Source organism: Oryctolagus cuniculus, chromosome 6 (genome assembly GCF_964237555.1).
Source record: "Oryctolagus cuniculus chromosome 6, mOryCun1.1, whole genome shotgun sequence".
Classification (NCBI taxonomy): domain Eukaryota; kingdom Metazoa; phylum Chordata; class Mammalia; order Lagomorpha; family Leporidae; genus Oryctolagus; species Oryctolagus cuniculus.
The window spans coordinates 18016440-18035460 of NC_091437.1; the positions used below are offsets into that span (position 1 = coordinate 18016440).

The window sequence follows — 19021 nt, forward strand, 5'->3', positions numbered from 1 at the left end:
ACGCATTCACTCCAGAAATGCCTGCAGGAGCTGGAACTGGGTCAGGCTGAAGCCAGGAGAAGAGGTGGAAACTTCAACCAGGTCTCCCAAATATTTCAGCTGCCTGCTTCCTCCCAGGGTGTGCATCAGCAAGAAGCTGGAATTGGAAGAAGAGCTGGACTCCTCCCTAGGCATCTGATAGGAGATGAGGGCATCCCAAGCAATCTTAACCACTGTGCCAAATGCCTGCCCCTTTTTATGCCCTCTTAATCTTCTTCCATGTTCTTTAACAGGAGCTCAAGAAAAGCAGAGAGATTTTGTGTTTTGTCTATTATTATTATAACTTCAAGGCCTGGAATGGTGCCTGACACATAGTAGATGCTCAGTGATGATTTTTTGATAGCTAAATGAAAATAGCAAAGCCAACAGAACCGGCCCGGTTGGATGGTACTTATGCACTCATGCCCAACATAAGCTTTCCCTTGTTGCAGGCCTTCAAGGAAAGCTCCGTTCTAGCCAAAAAGTTTGGATCCCCAGCGAGGACAGAGTCCAGGAAGGGAATTTGGATAAAGCAAGGATTTGTGTCACTGCATGGAGGGAGTCAGGCCTTTGAAGAGTTCAACTCACAGCGGAAGGCACCTTGCTCATGGGGCTGCACTTGTCGGGATGTCGCATTCCTGGGCCCCAGCAGGTGCATTTACAGAGAAGAGGCTTGTTTGTGAACACAGTCCTCGGTGTGAGGGTTGAGTCTTGCATACTCTGGGAGCTGGGCCTTCTCTCAAGATGCCTTTGAAGGTCCTGGGACTGAAGGTTCTGCGTTGCCTCCATTGTTCTCCCAAGGGCTGCCGCAGCAAAGGCACGTGTGCAGACCAAGCAGTCTGTACCTGGCGCTCCCGTTGCTGAGCCTGTGCAAAAGGAGGGGCTTCACAGAAGTCTCCAGTACGGTCTCCTTCTGCTCCAGCACGTGAGATCACTGAGGTATTTCCAAACTGTTGCTTATGCCTTAAAATTGCTAACTGATGGCTGCGACTTGGACACCTCGGCCTGCTGAACCCAGGCTTGAGAGAGTTTTAGGGGCAGCCAGAGCCTGTGCAGGCTTAGCCTTGAAGGACCTTCCTTATAAATCGCTTTCCAATCCTTTCTTTAAAAAGGCTCTCCTCTTTATCCCCTCCCCCCACCCACCTCACTCCTTTCCTGTTTCAGTTCAGGAGAATTTGCTTTTTTTTTTTTTTTGACAGGCAGAGTGGTTGGTTTACCCTCCAATGGACGCCGCGGCCGGCGCACCGCGCTGATTCGATGGCAGGAGCCAGGTACTTCTCCTGGTCTCCCATGGGGTGCAGGGCCCAAGCACCTGGGCCATCCTCCACTGCACTCCCGGGCCACCGCAGAGAGCTGGCCTGGAAGAGGGGCAACCGGGACAGAATCCGGCGCCCCGACCGGGACTAGAACCCGGTGTGCCGGCGCCGCTAGGTGGAGGATTAGCCTAGTGAGCCGCAGCGCTGGCCAGAATTGGCTTTTTTAATTGACATGTAAAGGTTGCAAATATTTCTGGGGTGCTCTGTGAGTAAGCGTATGTAGCTCCTCCAACATTTAACATTTCTTTGTGGTAAAGCATTCAAAATCCATTCTTTTAGCTTTTTTAAAACATTAACTGCATTACTGTGATCTGTAGTCGCCCTGCTATGCAATAGAACAGCAGGACTTCTTTCTCCTATGTAACTGGAGCTCAGCACCGCTTAGCCAACGTTTCCCCGTGCCTTTCTCCTTGGTACTCTCCCCATCCGCTGGTAACCTCTCTTTGACCTACACCTCTGTGAGATCAGCTCCTTTGGATTGCACGTGTGGGTGAGATCACAGGATCTTTCTGAGCTGCCGTATCTCACGCAGCATTCTGCGGGTTCACCCGTGCTGCTGCGCGTGACAGGATTTCACCCTTTTCTGCGGCTGAGTAGTGCTCATTGTGTGGGTGCACCACGATTTCTTCAGCCGTTCACCCGTTGGTGAATACCTAGGTTGTTTCCCCTTCTTGCTCTTGGGAAAAGTGCTGTAGCAGTAATGAGAGTGCAGATGTGTCTCTGACAGGCTTTGGCTATAACTCACGGGCACTATGGCTGGATCATATGGTAGTTCTATTTTTAATTTTATAAATAGTTCCATATTGATTTCCATGATGGCTAGAATAATTGGCATTTCCATCAGCAGTGTGCGAGTGCTCCCTTTTCTCCACAGCTTCACCAACATTTGTTAGCCTTCCACTTTTTTTTAAAAAAAGAATTCTTTATTTGAAAACAGAGTTACACAGACAGAGAGAGACAGAAAGGAGAGAGAGAAAGAGAGATCTTCTATCTGCTGGTTCACTTCCCAAGTGGACGGAATGGCCAAGGCTGGGTCAGAACAGAGCCATGATCAGAAGTTTCTTCTGGGTCTCCCACATGGATGCAGGGGCCCAAGGAATTGGCCCATTGTCTGCTGCTTTCCCATGCACATTAGCAGGGAGCTGGATCAAAAGAGGAGAAGCCAGGGCTCAAACTGGTGCCCATGCGGGATGCCAGTTTGGCAGGCAGCAGCTTTACCTGCTGTGCTACAATGGTGGCCCCTCCTTTGACTTTTTGATGATAGGCACCTCATTGTGGTTTAAGTTTGTTGTTTTGTGGCACCGTATTATGACCATTAAGTGAGGTCATGGTTCCCTGAATTTCTTACTGTCTTAGCGTACAGTGCTGTCTGTGCGTTGAAGCACTGGGCACTCACTTCAGCGTTTGTGATGTGGATTGTTTGTGTGCCTGTCCCAGACATTCTGAGCAGCCTGCTGCTTTTCTCTGACCCTCTGCTCACTGCTGCTGTGCCAGCATTAGGTAGTGCTCTAGGCCCAGCCTCGCCAAAGTCGGCTGTTAAGGTGTTGCCGCTGCCCAGGCCCATGCTGGTTGCAAGCATGCAGCTGGTGTGTTGTTCAGGGTGGACTGGGGCAGTGCCTAAAAAGAGAAGTGCATTCCCAGAAGGCTTTCCCTGGGGTAGGGTAGACCCCTAGGGACTGATCTACAGTTGGGCACCTGAGCGCTGTGACCTGCTCTTTGCTTCACTGCGGAGAGAATGACCCAGCCTCCAAAGTGTCCCTCCCCTTCCCCCGTGGGAACTGATGGAACAAAGACGTAAGCCTCAGCCATTCTTGCTCATTGCCCAAAAGATCAATAAACCCTGGAACAGATTCCCTGCCCTTGAGTCTCAGTGGGGTCTCACACCCTGTGGCCTCATACCCCACCCTGCATTCTTTTCCAGGTTCCCAAGGCCCCGCCCAGTTCCAAGAGTTCACCTCTGCCTGCTGCCCCCCCCCCCCCACCGCCACTCCCATCCCTAGCCCTCCTAAAATAGAAAAAGATTCCGCCCCCGTCGTGGGCAGGGCCTTGTGCCATGGGTTCGATCTGTGTGTACGCTGGCAGCTGGTTACCCACCTCTGGGAATTTTTGTGCTCTGAATAAATTCGGTCTGGCTGTAGATTCGTACACCGCCTCCTCTCTAGTCTGTGCCCCTTTTCCTAACAGGAACAATGACTGTCAACTTTCTGCTGCGTGCACTGGTGGAGGAGTGGGGTGGGCACTCCTTTGGTCTCCAACACTGCGACACGTGTTTGCACCAGGGCCCACAGCCTGGCTCTGGGGCAGGACCAGGACACGCTGTGCTTTGGCCTGCCCGCTACGTGTCATACCTCTAGCCTAAGGCCACCGCACCTGACTGGAGGTGACACTGGACAGAATATATGTCTGTCTTCCCTCAGGGACCGTGTGTCTCCATCTGGCACCAGGACAGTCCAGAAGCTTCTTCCATGGGCTTTGGCATTGGGGCAGGTGCTACGAGACTGCATGAACTTGGTTTGCACCGTGGGAAGCGTGGTGTTGGGTTCCAAGTCCAAGGCCTGCACTTAGCTCCCTCACCCTCCCCTCAGCAGGCACTGCCTCCTTCCAACCTGTAGGACTCGGAGTTGGAGGAAGAGGTGACATGACCTGGGTGGGTCTCTTCTACCTGGCCTTTTCCAAGCGTGCTGTCTTGTTGTTATGTTAAAGAAGACCCTGTAGTCTCTACCCTGGTTTCCTGGCTCTTGGACAGGGCTTGTTTTTTCTGTAGGACAAGCTGTTTGAGTTGATATTTCTCCTAGGAGGTGATCGCATCACAGGACGATCTTCCTCTGGGCCTCTTTGTTCCACTTCTCAGTTTGCTCTCTGTACCCTGTTTTTCTGCCCCAGGGTTCTCTGACTTCCTGTTTGCATTTAGTGCTGCTTTGTGCCTTTTCTGTAATACCCGCTTGTGCTGTGAAGTGTACAGTGTGTCTCCGCAGAAAGCAAGCTGTTGGCATTGAGCCGTACTTGTTCCATGGACGTGTTGTAGTGACGCACGTGTAGTTTTTGGTGGATTTTAGGAAAAGGATGTCCTCTGTTAAATAGAATCAATATGGAAGAATCCTAATTCCTAACATGGGTTGTTTAAATTTTAATTGAGCCTTTAGGAATTAGACCAGACTGGTGTCATTTGCATTAAGCATATAAGTTATGCAGAATTGACTTGCCCCTCCGTTTTTACTTTGAATTTTTGCTTCTTTCTGTCTGTTCGTCTATCAACAAACATTCTCTTATTCCCTAAAAACTTCACCTTGATACAGAATTACTGCACTTAAACACAACCTCCACAGCTTCACTTTTCTTAGACATGGAGGGAAACTAGTCAGCCTGGGTATGTAAGGGATACCCTGAGCAGGAATGAGCACTTTTACTGGAAGAAGGAGACTTTATTTCTAGGCAGTGTTAGAGGCCTGAGCATTTCAGCACGTGGTTGAATAAATCCTGGGCCTGGTAGGAGCCAGCGAGTTCGAGGACTGCCCCACCTCCCAGCAGCTTAGCAGATGCTGCAGGGGAAGCAGCTCCCGAAGAACCTTCGGAGGAAACCAGAGCCTGGGTTCAAATTCTGTGACTCCTTCACGGGTCTCAAAGCGTTCACTGCTGTTGGGGCACTAGAAGCCAGAGGGAAAGGTCTGTTGACACCCAAGCCCTTGGGATCTCTGTGTTAAAAGCTCTGACCCAGTCAATACATTTCTCTTTTATATTTTAAAAGTGGGTTTTATGGCTGAAGGGGAAATGGATATTTTCTGGATATTGGGAAGTGGCCTACTTTATTCAGGTGTGCCATGATGTAAGCACTTGACAGCCATGGCTCTCAAGATTTCTGCATGGAGTTTCAGCCTCACTCAGTAGAGGACAGAACTACTGAGTTAGAAACTCCCAGTTCCTGTAGTCATGGGGGCAGGTTTGGTAAAGGAGAGCACCTGTTTGAAGCTCTCCAGAGCTGGCTTCCTCCCTCCTGCCTTCCTCAGATGCCCTGGGAAGTCCTTTGGTGTACCAGGCCCTGCTGCAGGTGCAGCTGCAGACATGGTGCAAGGCGGGGGTACAGGAGGGGGCAGGGCAGGCAATCGTCCTGGCCTCATACAGCTCCTAATAATGAGATCAAATTCTCTCTCTGTTTGGCTTCTGTCCTTGACCTGAATTTCCTTGCTCCCCCATGTATAAGATGGGGGTAATGCTTTTTATTCTATCGGGTTGCTGTGGTAGATAAGATGAAATGATACAAGTAGCTGTCCATGGAGCTCAAACAGGTTCATTCCATTTTTTTCTGCTATGGCTGCAGGCCCAGCATTGACCCAGTGCTCTCTCTACTCTGGTTTCTGTTTGTCTCTTTATTTTGGTGTGTCTGTTTCTGTGTGTCTCTGTACCTTTATCTGTCTGTGCAACAAATGTCTCCTTATTTGTTGGTGCCTCTCAGCGTCTTTCATTTTTTATTGTAAGTTGTCTTTTTCAGATCATTCTCTCCCTCCTTCTGTTTCCCTCGTCACCGCTGCTCCCTGATGCATTCTCTCTCCCTCTCCCTCTCCCTCTCTCTCTCTTGCTCTGTGTCACTTGTTTTCTTTGTCAGTCTTTCTCAATTTCTTTCACTATCGTTCTCCATGTGTTCTGATTTCTGTTCGCCTCTGTCCCTCATGTACTCTGTCTGTGTGTCTTTCTCTTTAGTCCCTGTTACTCCCTGCCTCTCATTTGTGTATGTATTTGTGTAGTTTTTAGAATTTCATTCATTTACTATGCTTATCCTATTCATGCACACTTTCTTCATTCGTCCCCAATGTGGCTTAGATATTCAGTGATTTTAGTAGCAATTTCATATCTTACGAAGAATAAAAAGGAATAGGAATTTATTCAAAAGAAGGCTTGTGGGGGGTTATGAACAGAGAAGGAGATTTTTAAAAATTACAGATGGACGTGGCCAAGATTTCGTTGTGTTTTAGGTGGTGTTTGGCAATTTCTCAGCATCTGCAAACTGACACAAAACCAAACGTAAGCCATTCTCAGCCTTTGCTCTCACTGTCCAGATATCCCAGGGCTTTGTCAGGCTTCCCCTGCCTATCCTGTCATCTGTCATTCTGCTGATCCTGCTTTTCTCTTCTGTGATCACAGCTTGGGCTCTGACGATCACCGTCTTTTGCCTGAACCCCCTCAGCTGCTGTCCTGCAGCCTGCCTGCCTCCCCGCCGGTCCCGCCAGGCAACCCCAGGCAAACGTGATGATGCCAGTCTCTACTCTCTGTCCTTCCTCCTCTGGCTTCCAGTCATCGTGTGAGGTCAACAGTAGTTGTTCTGTTAAGATTGATTTATTTATTTGAAAGTAAGAGTTACAGAGAGAGAGAGAGAGAGAGAGATCGATCTTCCATCTGCTGGTTCACCCCCCCCAGTTGGCCACAATGGCCAGAGCTGTGCTGATCCGAAGCCAGGAGCCAGAAGCTTCTTCCAGGTCTCCCATGCGGTTGCAGGGGCCCAAGGACTTGGGTCATCTTCTACTGCTTTCCTAGGCCATAGCAGAGAGCTGGATTGGAAGTAGAACAGCCGGGACATGAACTGGCACCCATGTGGGATGCTGGCACTGCAGGCAGTGGCTTTACCTGCTACGCCACAGTGCCAGCCCAACAGTAGTTTCACAATAGAAATAGCTCGGTGGCTTTTAAGAAAAGTCTCGTCCGACCCATATTTTGCTCACCTGATAATATTCCTAATGTGCACAGGAAGCCTCGGGTTTGAGGGCATGGAGCAGACTCTTGGCCCTACTTGGCACAAATCCAACTCCCAGTTACCTCTGCAACTTGTCCCCGTTGTCTCTGCATGAGAAAACTCAGTGAAGTGGTATCTGTAGCACCCACGTATTGTCCAGTTAGTTAATCTGTGTGAATATTAACAAGTTTTTGCTGTTTGGACTTCACTTAGCATTTAGGGCAAGGATCACCAGCTTTTGCTGTAAAGCACCAGATTAGTAACTATTTTAGGCTTCCTGGGTAATACTGCCTGTCTCTCTCCAAACTCCTAATTCTCGCTGGGTCATGGAAGCACTCATAGATGATTTGTAAATGAGTTGGCATTGCTGTGTTTCCTAAGACTTATTTACAACGTCTGGAGGCAAGTCTTGCAGGCTGTGTGTATTAGCAGGAAGCCGGGATCAGGAGCAGAGCTGGGCTGAACCCCAGGCGCTGGGACGCTGAATGTGGGCATCCGTAGCAGCATCTTAACCACTAGGCTAAACAGCCACTCCTGGACTTCGTTGTAAAGGAAAGCCGAGTGAAATCACAGTATCTTGAGAGTTAGAGAAGTGAGGCTGATAGTTCTGGATAGAAGTCGTGATCATTTTCTGCATCAAGTAAGCCGCTTCGGTTGGTTATTTGTTGTTATTAGGAAGCTGTGTAGCTGCAGCCTGAACTAGTTACAGTCTCTGTGGCATTTGGTTTATAAACCGCCCTTCAGAACATGCCAGCACGTTTTACAAATAATAGTGCTTGCTAAGCCTCCTCTCTGACCTGAAGAGCATCCAGGAGGTAAGCCACATAAAAGGTTTCTCTTCATTCAAGCCAAATAAATCCCAAGATCTGATGTTGTTTTATGAAGAAAAATGGCAGTGGAAAATCCTGGAGCTCATTCAGTGTCAGGTTAGCAGTGCCTGCCGCGTGCAGACGAGCTGGGAGCCAGGCAGTGGCTGCCCTGGGCTGTCAGGAGGAGCAGCAAAGGACCCTCTGCCCTGGATGTGGCTGCTGTGGTCTGGGGAGTTCATTCTGTCTGCAGAATCATGACCTGAGCCCCACTGACATGGGCTAAGGAAACCAAAGTGAGAGTGTTATTCCGCATGATTCTTGTTTTTGCAACTCAAAGTTTTGTAAAAAAAATCAAAGTAGTACTTATTAAAATTCAGTTATTTATTTATAACTTGTGTTTTGCATTTTTCATTCTTTACAAATAATAGTTGCCTCATTTTCCTTTTCTGTTTTAGTTTGTTCATGCTGATCACCTGTTCACTTAGTTTTCCATCATAACTGGACTTAGTAGACTTTAACAATGAGTATTTTTTAATAAATTTTTTTTCTTTGAAGACATCTCCATGGAGTACTCTGATGAATTAGTTTTGCCTATGTTTTTTAAAAACCGAATCTAAATAGAACCATATGGCTGCCTTCTCTTGTCCTTGATTCTTCCATTGCATGCTGAGATTCGCCTTGGGTTTTTGTGTGCAGCCATAAGTTATCACTCATTGCTCCAGAGAGGTGGGAGGCAGAAAAATGCCCACTGCTGCCCACAAAGGGGTCCATACCGTAATTCCTGGAATATGTGAATATATGTGCATTAGGGACTTCGGAAGAAGGGACTTTGCAGCTGTCCTTACAGGTACAGACTCTGTAAAAAGATTAGCCTGATAGATGCAATCTCAGCTCTTGAGGTTTTAGAGCAAACTCGTGAGCTTTCTCTGTGGGCAAGCAGGGGAGATTCAGCCCAGTGGAAGTGGGAGACTTTTTTGCAGCATGAGAGGGGGTCAGTGTGTCACCTCTGGTTCAGGTATATCGAGACCCATGGCGAGGATCGGCGAGAAGCCTGTAGGATCTGAGGGCAGCCCTCCCCTGATGATCAGCAAAGCGAAGAGTCTTAGTCCTTCCACTATCAAGAAGGTAGAAGCTGCCAAGATCCTGAATGAGCCTGGGACTGGATGCTTCCAGGAACCTCCAAGTAAGAGCCCTGCCAGTCAACAGCTTCACTTTAGCTTTGAGAACTGTGGGTCATGAGTCAGTTGAGCCAGTGTGGACTTCTGACCCACAGAAACTGTGAGATAATAAATTTACAGTGCATACAGCTCTGGATTCGTGGTAATTTGTATTATACCACTAGCAAAGAAGACTGTTCCATTGCATTGCTATACAGCAGTGTTTTGGAAAGATTTGTTTTACTATCGATGAATTTGGATTTCTACTTCATAATGTATGAACATTCTTACGTGGATGTCTTGGAAACGTATGTACATATTTCTTTCATTACAATATCAAGAGTGGAATTGGTAGATCATATTTTATGCATGTATCTAATATCAGTAGATAATGTCAAGTATTTGTTCAAATTTTAATTTAATTTTAAAATGTTTATTTGAGAGAGAGAGAGAGAGAGAGCAAGCAAGTCCAATTCCTGGTTCACTCCTCTAATGTCCACAGTGTTGAGAGCTGAGCTGGGCTGAACACAGGCAGAAGCCAAGAGCCGTAAACTCAGTCAGCTCAGTCTGCATCTCCTAAGTGAATGACAGGCCCCATCTACTTGAGCTGTCACCTTGTGCTACCAGGGTGTGCATTAGCAAGAAGCTGGAATTGTGAGCAGAGCCAGGACTTGAATGCAGGCAGTCCACTATGGGATGTGGCTTCCAACCTGTTGTCTTAACTGCTAGGCCAAATGCTTGCCCCCTGTATTACAAAGCATTTTATCAAAGCAATGATACTAATATACGCACCCCCCCACACACACACACACAATCCGTTCACAGTCCCGGTGGTTTCAGATCCTTGCCAGCTCTTGGTGAGATTTTATAGTCCTACAGAAGAAATTGCTCGCTGTTTTTGAAGTGTTTGTTGTCATCTCATGTTTTGACTTTAATTTCGCAGATGACTAACGACATTGGCATGTTTTCCTATTCTCGTTGGATGCTTGGCTATTTGCTTTGAGAATAAACTGCCTAACATTTTGTCAAGCAAAATGTTTTCCCCATAAGTTGTTTGCAATTGTGTTGATAATTATCCAAATATCTGGAGATTTTTTTTTAGCTATCTTTTTGCAATTTTAATTGTGTTGTTATCCAAGAACATATTTTGAAAAGTTAAAAAAAATACTTTTTATTTACTTGAGAAGCTGAGAGAGAGAGAGAGAGAGAAAGAGAGAGAGAGAGAGAGAGAGAGAGAAGCACTCCTCTGCTTGTCTACTCCCCCAATGCCTTCACTTGCAAGGGCTGGACTGGGGCCAGAGCTGGAAGCCAGGTGATCCTGGTCTCCCCTATGGGTGCCAGGAACCCAGCTACTTGAGCCTTACTTACCTGCTGCCTCTCAGGTTCTGTATTAGTGAGAAGATGGATTCAGGAGCTGGGGCCAGAGCCAGGAGTTGACCTCAGGCACTCCGATAGAGTTTGCAAGCTTCTTACAACCACAGGGCTAACCACTTACTCCTGAATAAATGTCAATACTTTGCTGAAGAGTTGTTATATAGAAGATGGAACATAGGATCAGTCTCTTTTGGTAATGTCTCATGCACGTTGGGAAAGGGTATGTATTGTTTCGTGAGTTGTTGTGTTTTTGTGTGTTCATAAATTAAGTGATGTCATTAATTTTTTCAAACATCTGTATGTGATTCTTTTTGTGCTTATTCTAGCAGTGTTTACAGAGATAGATTAAAAATAGACTTGGCTATTTCTCCTTTTAACTCTGACAGATTTTGCTTTATATATTTTGACTGTGTGATTAGGCGAATAGAAATTTAGGCTATCAGTTGTTCTGCGGTCCTCTAACCCCAGAGGTGCTTCTTGACTTAACTATACTTGGTCTGCTCTTAGTGTAGTTAGACTGACTTCTCCCTGATTACAGAGTGTAACATTTTCCATCCAGTTATTCTCGATTTTTGTGTCATTGAATTATTTAAAAGCCATATAAGGTTGAGCTTTATATTTCTATGTATTATAAAAGTCTTTTCCAGAAGTATTGAATCCATTTACATTGAATGTATTTATTGATATATTTGGGCTTATATCTTTTCTTGCTATTTTTTCTGTTTGACTTTTTATTTGTTCCCCTTGCCCTATTTCTTGTTTTCTTTTGAAATCATTTAATATTTAATTTTATTAAATTTTTATTAAATGTTATTAATTTTTCTCATTTGGATATATATATCTTCATTTTTCTTTAGTTCCTTTAACTAATTTTGAGTATTATTATTGCCTTAGAGAATTCAATTTTCATTCTTAACTCATTAGATTCCATCTTAAAATACCATTTTTCCAAGTTTTTGACAAGGCAAGGGCTTTTAAATACTTTAATTCCATCTCCTTACCATTAATCCTTCATGTTTTTATTTTTTATCTATTCTAGCTCTACACATTTTAAATTCTAAAAACATCGCTAACATTATTTTAAAGAATCAGCACTCATTTACATGGATCAAGTATTTGCCTCTTCTGGTCCCCTTATTCCCGCCTGCTTTTCATTTGCTTCTAATTGGCATTGTATCGTTATTATGTGAATAGCTTTCTTTAGTATTCCATCTAGTACCAGTCTACTAACAACACAATTTTTAGTTTTAATTATATAAAACATATATTTTGCCTTTGCTTTTGAATATTACTTTAACTGATTATAGAATGTGAGGTTGATTTTTTTTTTGTTTGTTTCAGCCTAAAGGTAGCATTCTATTTTCTTCTGGGTTCCATAGTTATTATTAAAAGTTCAACCAAAAATATTCTTATTGTCCCTTCAAAAATGATCTGGTTCTTTCCTGTCCTCCTTTTATTGTTGTATAAGAGCCCACTTAGATGTATTTTTGACATTTTCACTGTGTCCTATTTATCTTTTACTTCCTTTAATGTGTTTTTCATCCTTTTAAAAGAGTCTATTCTTCAGTCATCACATTTAAGCATGAGGCTCTAGAAATCTGGCTGCATATGACAGGGATTTGTCAACAAATGGGTCAGATTCCAGAGAGATGAAGTGGGAATCTAGCCGTTTTATGGAGGTATTTCCAGAAGGTGATATCTTTGCTCTCACAACGATCTGTTTCCCTGACGATAACTCAGTAGAGTTTCCTGCTCTGGTGTACAGCTCTGGGTTCCAGAGTTCCAAGATTAGTGCAGGAAAAGTGTTCGCTAATACCATCTAGTATTCAGGCTGTCATTGGGCTCTTAGGTTTTCTGCAGGTTTCTTAACTCAAGCTGGGGTCTGTCCTGTTGGGTATCTCCAGAGTAACCCACAAGATGCATTGTCTGTATCTCTACCAGGGTAGCCAGGGGTACAGCTGCTTCCTAAATAAATTTCCAGTCAAGTTTTCTGCCTTCCTCATTTTTGTTGCTGCTTGATCGACACTTTCAGGAGCATTTGTTGAAAACTAACCAACAGGCTTGGATTTCAGCCTTGTTCATTATTTTATTAAAAATTAATTAATGAAATTTATTTATTTGAAAGGTAGAGGCACAGAGAAGGAAAGAGGGAGGGAAACAGAAAGAGACAGACTGGCTCATTCCCCATATGTTTGCAAGAACCAGGACTGCTCCAGGCCAAAGCCAGAAGCAGGGAATTTGATCCAGTTGTCCACTGACTGTGTCAGGAACCCAGCTGCTCAAACCTGCTGCCTCCCTGGGTCTGTACTGTTAGCAAGTGATACGAGATGCTGACATCCCAAGCAGTGTCTCATCCCCTGCACCAAACACTCACCCCAGCCTTCCTTACTGTGCTTGGTCGCATTCCTTTTATGAATGCACTTTTCAGTTTCCAAAATTAACTCACTCTCTTATCTTTGCTCATGAGAGTTCATATATTAAAGTCTCTTTTTGAAACTGTTTTAGTGGTATTTATAGAAGAAACTGAAATAAATGATATGAGCAATTGATCATTTTTAATTCTAAGCACCAGTGAGCTTCACTCTTCTATTTTGTTGTTACTGGTATTTTGTTATCACTTGTGGTTATCTTGTATCACTTTTGGTGGTGATGAGGCAGCCAATCAGGGGTTTACCATGACTGTGCATGTAGATTGCTGCTCTAATTGTAGGTCGGCATATAATATATGCCAGTCCACATATTATTTACTGTTTTCCCACTATTTCTAAAATATGGACTGAAAATCACAAAGAGATTATTGCACATCCTAAAATTAGAGTTACATATAGTCATATACTTGTCATATTTGCAAATGAAGCATCCCATCGATTCTGTGGTCTTGATCTATTGTTGGCTCTGCGCTGGACTCTGAGTAGTAAATGAACAATGCAGCATCTAAGTGAGGCAGGTATTAGTATTTTTTTATAGATGACTAAACTGAGAATCAAGAGTGGGCATCCACCTCGTGTTCAGATTATGTACTGACACGCGAGGAGCTGGGAAGGTAGGCTTGCATGTTTTATGCTATTTAAACAGTACTGCTTTATTTGGGAAATATGATTTCCTCTCAACCCTCTAGTTACCCAGAAAGAGGCGTCAGCAATCTGGGATTTGGGGAGGGCTTTCCCAGATGTGGTGGGTGGGGCACCAGCTCCATTCTTCCCAGCAGTGCAAGTTCACCAGCTGCTGGAAGTGGTTTTGCTACTGACATAGGAGATTGGTTTTCAAGATTTACTTATTCATTTGAAAGAGTAACAAAAAGAGAGAGGGAGAGACAGGGATAGAGAGAGATCTTCTTTCCACTGGTTCACTCCCCAGATGGCCACTGTGGCTGGGGCTGGGCTAGGTAGATGCCAGAAGCCAGGAGCCAGGTGCTTCTTCCGGGTCTCCCATGTGGGTGCAAGGGCCAAGCACTTCAGCTGTCTTCAGCTGCTTTCCCAGACAATTAGCAGGCAGCTGGACTGGAAATGGAGCAGCCAGAACGGCCTCTATGGGATGCTGGCATTGCAGGAGGCAGCTCTACCCACTATGCCATAGCACTGACCCCAGGAGTTTTTTTGTTTTTGTTTTGTTTTGTTTTGTTTTCCTCCAATTGTTCCCTTTGGTCATTGCAAACATGCGGTTCACATCTAGGATACTGTCCATTTCAGTGATGATGAGTGAAAGGAAGAATTGGGAACTGGAGTTAGTTACAAGTAGACTTTGTCTCCTAACAGAGAGAAGGAGAAAAGGAGCATCGGGTTCGCCTGGCAGTTGGGAATGGCATTCGGAGCGACGTGTGGAGAGAATTTTTAGACCGATTTGGACATATTAAGATGTGTGAGTTTTACGGGGCCACTGAAGGAAACATTTGTTTCATGAACCACACTGGGAAGATTGGATCTGTCGGGAGAACGAATTTCTTTTACAAAGTAAGTACAATATTCCTGTTTAACGAAAGAAACACATTGCAGGCTACTAACTCTTCCAGACCTTCTGCTTATAAACTGTAGTAAATCTTGTCACTTTCTAAGTTGAGAACTACGGATAAAGTAGCAGACTGTAGGTGAACGGTGGTATTATGGATGTGCAAGCCTCAGTCATTTCACATATTTTCCCTGTCTAATATGGGATAATGACAGGCTGTTTTTGTTTGGTTTTAAAATTTAATAATCTAGGGATGGGCATCGTGGCACAGTGGGTTAAATTGCTGCCTGTAACACCAGCATCCCATACTGGAACACTGGTTTGAGTCCCAGCTGCTCCATTTCCAATCCAGCTCCCTGCTAATATGCCTGGGAAAACAGCAAAAGATGGCCCAGGTACATGGGTCCCTGCCAACCACATGGGAGACTCAGGTGGAGTTCCTGGCTCCTTGCTGTAGCCTGGCCCAAATCTGGCTGTTCTAGCCATTTGGGGAGTGAACCAGTGGATGGAAGATTCTCTCTCTCTCCCACTGTCTGTCTCTCCCTCTTTTTCCACTTCTCCACTGCCATACTGCTTTTCAAATGAATGAATCCTTTTAAAAAGATTTCAATATATGAACTCGAATAATATGACAGGAAACAGCAAACATAGGCCCAGGTAAACATTAATTTTACTCTTTTCATTTTTATGAGTACTTTCAGTCCATACCTTCTACTTGTTTTTCATCACTTACATCGTTTCAGGGTAATGTGAGTGGGCATATAATTTATGGATTAAAAAAACTATATCAAGATACCACTAAAACCTTAATAAGAACTACAGAAATGAGCAAAATACTGACAGCTGACTGCTCAGTAGCAAATAAACCAACATTAAAATACCCAAAACAGTGGATAAACATCTTCAACTGATTTGGAGAAGCTAAGTGTAAAATTAGAATTTATACTCAATGATAATTTGAATTATATAATTAGCATAATTTGAATAATGTAATAAACTACTTTAATCAGCATATATAGGACCTTGCACCTAACATATGCATAATCTCTGTTTTTTTTCAAATATATATGAAACATTTACAAAAATTACTGGGCAACTTTGAGATTTCTAACAAATTTCAAAGGCTTGAATATATGTGGGTTGTATTATCTGATAATAGTGTGGAGTAGAAATAATGTTTTGAAGACTACTAAATATTTTCCTATGTATTTGGAAAAAAAATTTCTAAATCACCAGGGATCAAATAAAAAGATAATAGAAATGAGAAGATATGAGCTGAATCCTAATGAAAATGTTACATTTAAAAACTTAAGGGGCCGGCACTATGGTGCAGTGGGTTAAAGCCCTGGCCTGCAGCACTGGCATCTCATATGGGTGCCGGTTTGAGTCCTGGCTACTCTATTTCCAATCCAGCTCTCTGCTAATGTTCCTGGGAAAGCAGTAAAAGATGGCCAAGTCCTTGGGCACTTGAACCCACATGGGAGACCTGGAGGAAGCTCCTGGCTCCTGGCTTCAGATCGGCTCAGCTCCTGCCACTGCGGCCATTTGGGGAGTGAACCAGCAGATGTTCTGTGTCTACTTCTCCCTTTCTCTCTCTCTCTCTGTTTCTCCCCTTTCTCTCTGCCTCGCAGTTTAAAAACCTATAAACCAACTAAAATAAACTAAAAAAAAAAAAAAACCAGAAGAAAATAATAAAGAGCAGAAATGAATGAGATTGAAAAGACATTTAGTGAATATGAAAGGAATACAGGCATACTTTTACACTTGATCTTAGCCAAAAGGCTGAAAAGCAATACAGCTATACTTTTTATGTTTTATTTTTTCATGTTTTTAGAAAACTTTAATAAATACAAATTTTGAAAGTACAACTTTTGGATTATAGCAGTTTTTTCCCCCATAACCACTCTCCCACCCCCAAACCATCCCATCTCCTACTCCCTCTCCCATCCCATTCTTCATTAAGATTCATTTTTAATTATCTTTATATACAGAAGATCAACTTAGTACATATTAAGTAAAGATTTCAACAGACTGCACCCATACAGACACACAAAGTATAAAGTACTGTTTGAATCCTTGTTTTACCATTAATTCTCATAGTACAGCACATTAAGGACAGAGATCCTACATGGGGAGGAAGTGCACAGTGACTCCTTCTGTTGATGATACAGTAATACATTTTGAAAAGGAAGCAGATTTTGAATGATACAGAAAAGGCACAATAAGCAATATCAGGAATGGAAAGGGGGACATTGTTACAGGTGCTTTAGCTTTAGAAGGTTGGATTGAGTGCATCCATATCTACAAATCTGAACTTAAGTGAATTTGATAAGTTTCTATAAAATACAACTTACTAGTAGTATCTCAAGAATTATCCTACTACAATAAATGAAACGAATTCATACATAGGAATCTTATCATAGTCCCAGGTAGCCTCCTTGTGAAGCAGACTGCGTAACCAAAGAGCAAATAATTCCAGTCTTACAAACTCTTCTAGGTGTTAGAAAAGGAGCAAAAGGTTTCCCAGCTGGTGTGAAAGGCCCAGGACAAAGCTGACCATTGGAGGAGGGGGTCTCGGTCCATCTGCGCTCTCTGTGTCACTCAATGATCCACCTGCGCCCTGAGAGTGGCTCTTCCCTCGGATGTTGCTGTCGAAGTTTCCAGAGCACCCTAACCAGGTCATTTCTGGAACAGTTTTCGGAAAGACCTCCAGGAATGCTGTAGCACAAACTTTGGCACATCTGTATTGCTCGCATCCCTAGCTTCTTTCCTTTTGTAGAATAAATATTTCTGTAAATGAACTTCCCTACATCAGATAGTGCCTGCAAGCAATAACAGAAAGAATTAGACTTTCTGGCCTGGGCTGGGATTTTTCATTATCTGGAAGCAATTGACACATGTGTTTCTCATCCGCAGCAGCTCACCTCCTTAGCCAGGCTGGTATAAATCACACTTCTCTTTTAAATCTAAAGAAGGTGCAGCTATTTTTATAATGCATTCTTTGGGATTCTGAAAGTCTGGTTGACATTTCGCAAATGCTCTTGTATTCTGAACAAAAGGATTTCAGAGAAGGGAAGAGCAGATATGACTGAGGCCTGCACTGCGGGCAGGTAATTTTCTCACTCGGTGCACCAGACCCATTGCTAAGTTGGTGTTCTTATTAAGTCCCCTTTGTGAAGCGGAGTCATTCCGGAGTAGCCATCCAACAAGAGCACAATGAAGATGATTTGTGTTTTATAGAACTGACTCGCCTTCATTGTAGCCTTCTGTTTTCAATTCCCCTGTCAGACTGTAAAAATGTCAGTAATGTAAAAAGTTATGTTTGTCTCTAGTATGCTTCAAAAACTTCTGATTTGCCATATATTTTAGTTTTATTTTCAGTTAGCAAAAGAAGAGTTGTGTCTAATACCTTACGGATTCTGCTTTCTCTGCTGTCATGTCATTCACATGCTGTTTTGTAGCATAGCTGTCAGAAAAATCTGGCAAAAATATCATTTCACAAATAAGTGCGCAGATTTAATAAATGCTTCTCTCAAAAATATAAACTAATGGGGGTTCATGCTTACTGCAGCTGAGGGGGATCAACCTCTAGGAGGAGACAGGATGGTGTGCTGCACCGAGTATTTCTCATAGCCCTTCCTCTGTGGTCCCTGTCATTTAAATGTGTACAGCCCAGCCGGGGGTGGGGTAGGGTGGGGCTGGCATTGTGGCACAGCAGGTGAAGTCATCACTTGTGACACCGCATTCCACATGGGCCCCAGTTCCTGTCCCGTCTGCTCCAGCTCTCTGCTAGTGGCCTGGGAAAAGCAGCAGAAGATGGCCCAAGTGTTTGGGCCCCTGCCACCCACGTGGGAGACCTGCAGCTGTCTGGTTTGTGAATCAGTGGATGGGAGATTCTGTCTGTTTCTTTCTCTGTCCCGTCCTCTCTCCCTCTCTCTATAACTCTGGCTTTCAAATAAATAAAGAAATCTTTTTTTAAAAAAAAAAATGCATGCAACTGAAATGATAGAGCCCCATCATTGTCCCCAAGGCAAAATAAATAAATAAATAACTGGGCACAAGGTGTTCCATTTGAGAGAAAAACTCATGTAAATTACAGACAGCCTTCTCTTCTGTAGTGTTTTCTTTATAAACGTTTATTTGAAAGTGAGCTTTACAAAGAGAGGGAGAAACACACACACACACACACACACACACACACACACAGATCTTCCATTTGCCAGTTCACTCCCCAGATGTCTGCAATAGTCAGGGCTGGGCTAGGCCTCAGTCAGGAGCAAAGAGCTTCATCCAGGTCTCCCACGTGGGTGCAGGAGCTCGAACACTTGGGCCATGCTTTCCCCAGGCTGGACCCAAAGTCATGTAGCCAGGACACAGACTGGCGCCCGTATGGGATGTCGGCATTGCAGGCAGTTGCTTGACCCACTGCACCACAGTATTGGTCCTTATAGTATTTTCAACAGGCGAAAAGAATAAAAAGAGACAAACATGAAATCCACAGAGGACGTAAAGCTTGAAGAAAGGAAGACCGTGAGTCTACGGAAGAGACAGCTGGAAGACTGTGCATGCACTTCAGAACGGTAAGCCGTGAAGAATATATGCGTAGAAAATCAGTTTCCCGAGGCTCAGAGCATTACAGAAACATTCCCTCGACATGTTAGAGCTAAAAGGAGAGGAGGG

At 44.1% G+C, this 19021-nt stretch overlaps 1 protein-coding gene across 2 annotated transcripts in view; it reads left to right on the plus strand.

The window, feature by feature from the left end:
- The window catches only part of SLC27A6 (solute carrier family 27 member 6), an 83636-nt gene that overhangs the window by 48571 nt on the left and 16044 nt on the right, over positions 1–19021 (plus strand). The window contains exon 5 of one of the 2 annotated variants that reach the window (XM_002710184.5): positions 14152–14346. The exons of the other annotated variant lie outside the window; for it this stretch is intronic. Coding sequence (XP_002710230.3) covers positions 14152–14346 — 195 coding nt within the window. The remainder of the gene's footprint in view (positions 1–14151; positions 14347–19021) is intronic. 2 annotated transcript variants of the gene reach the window in all.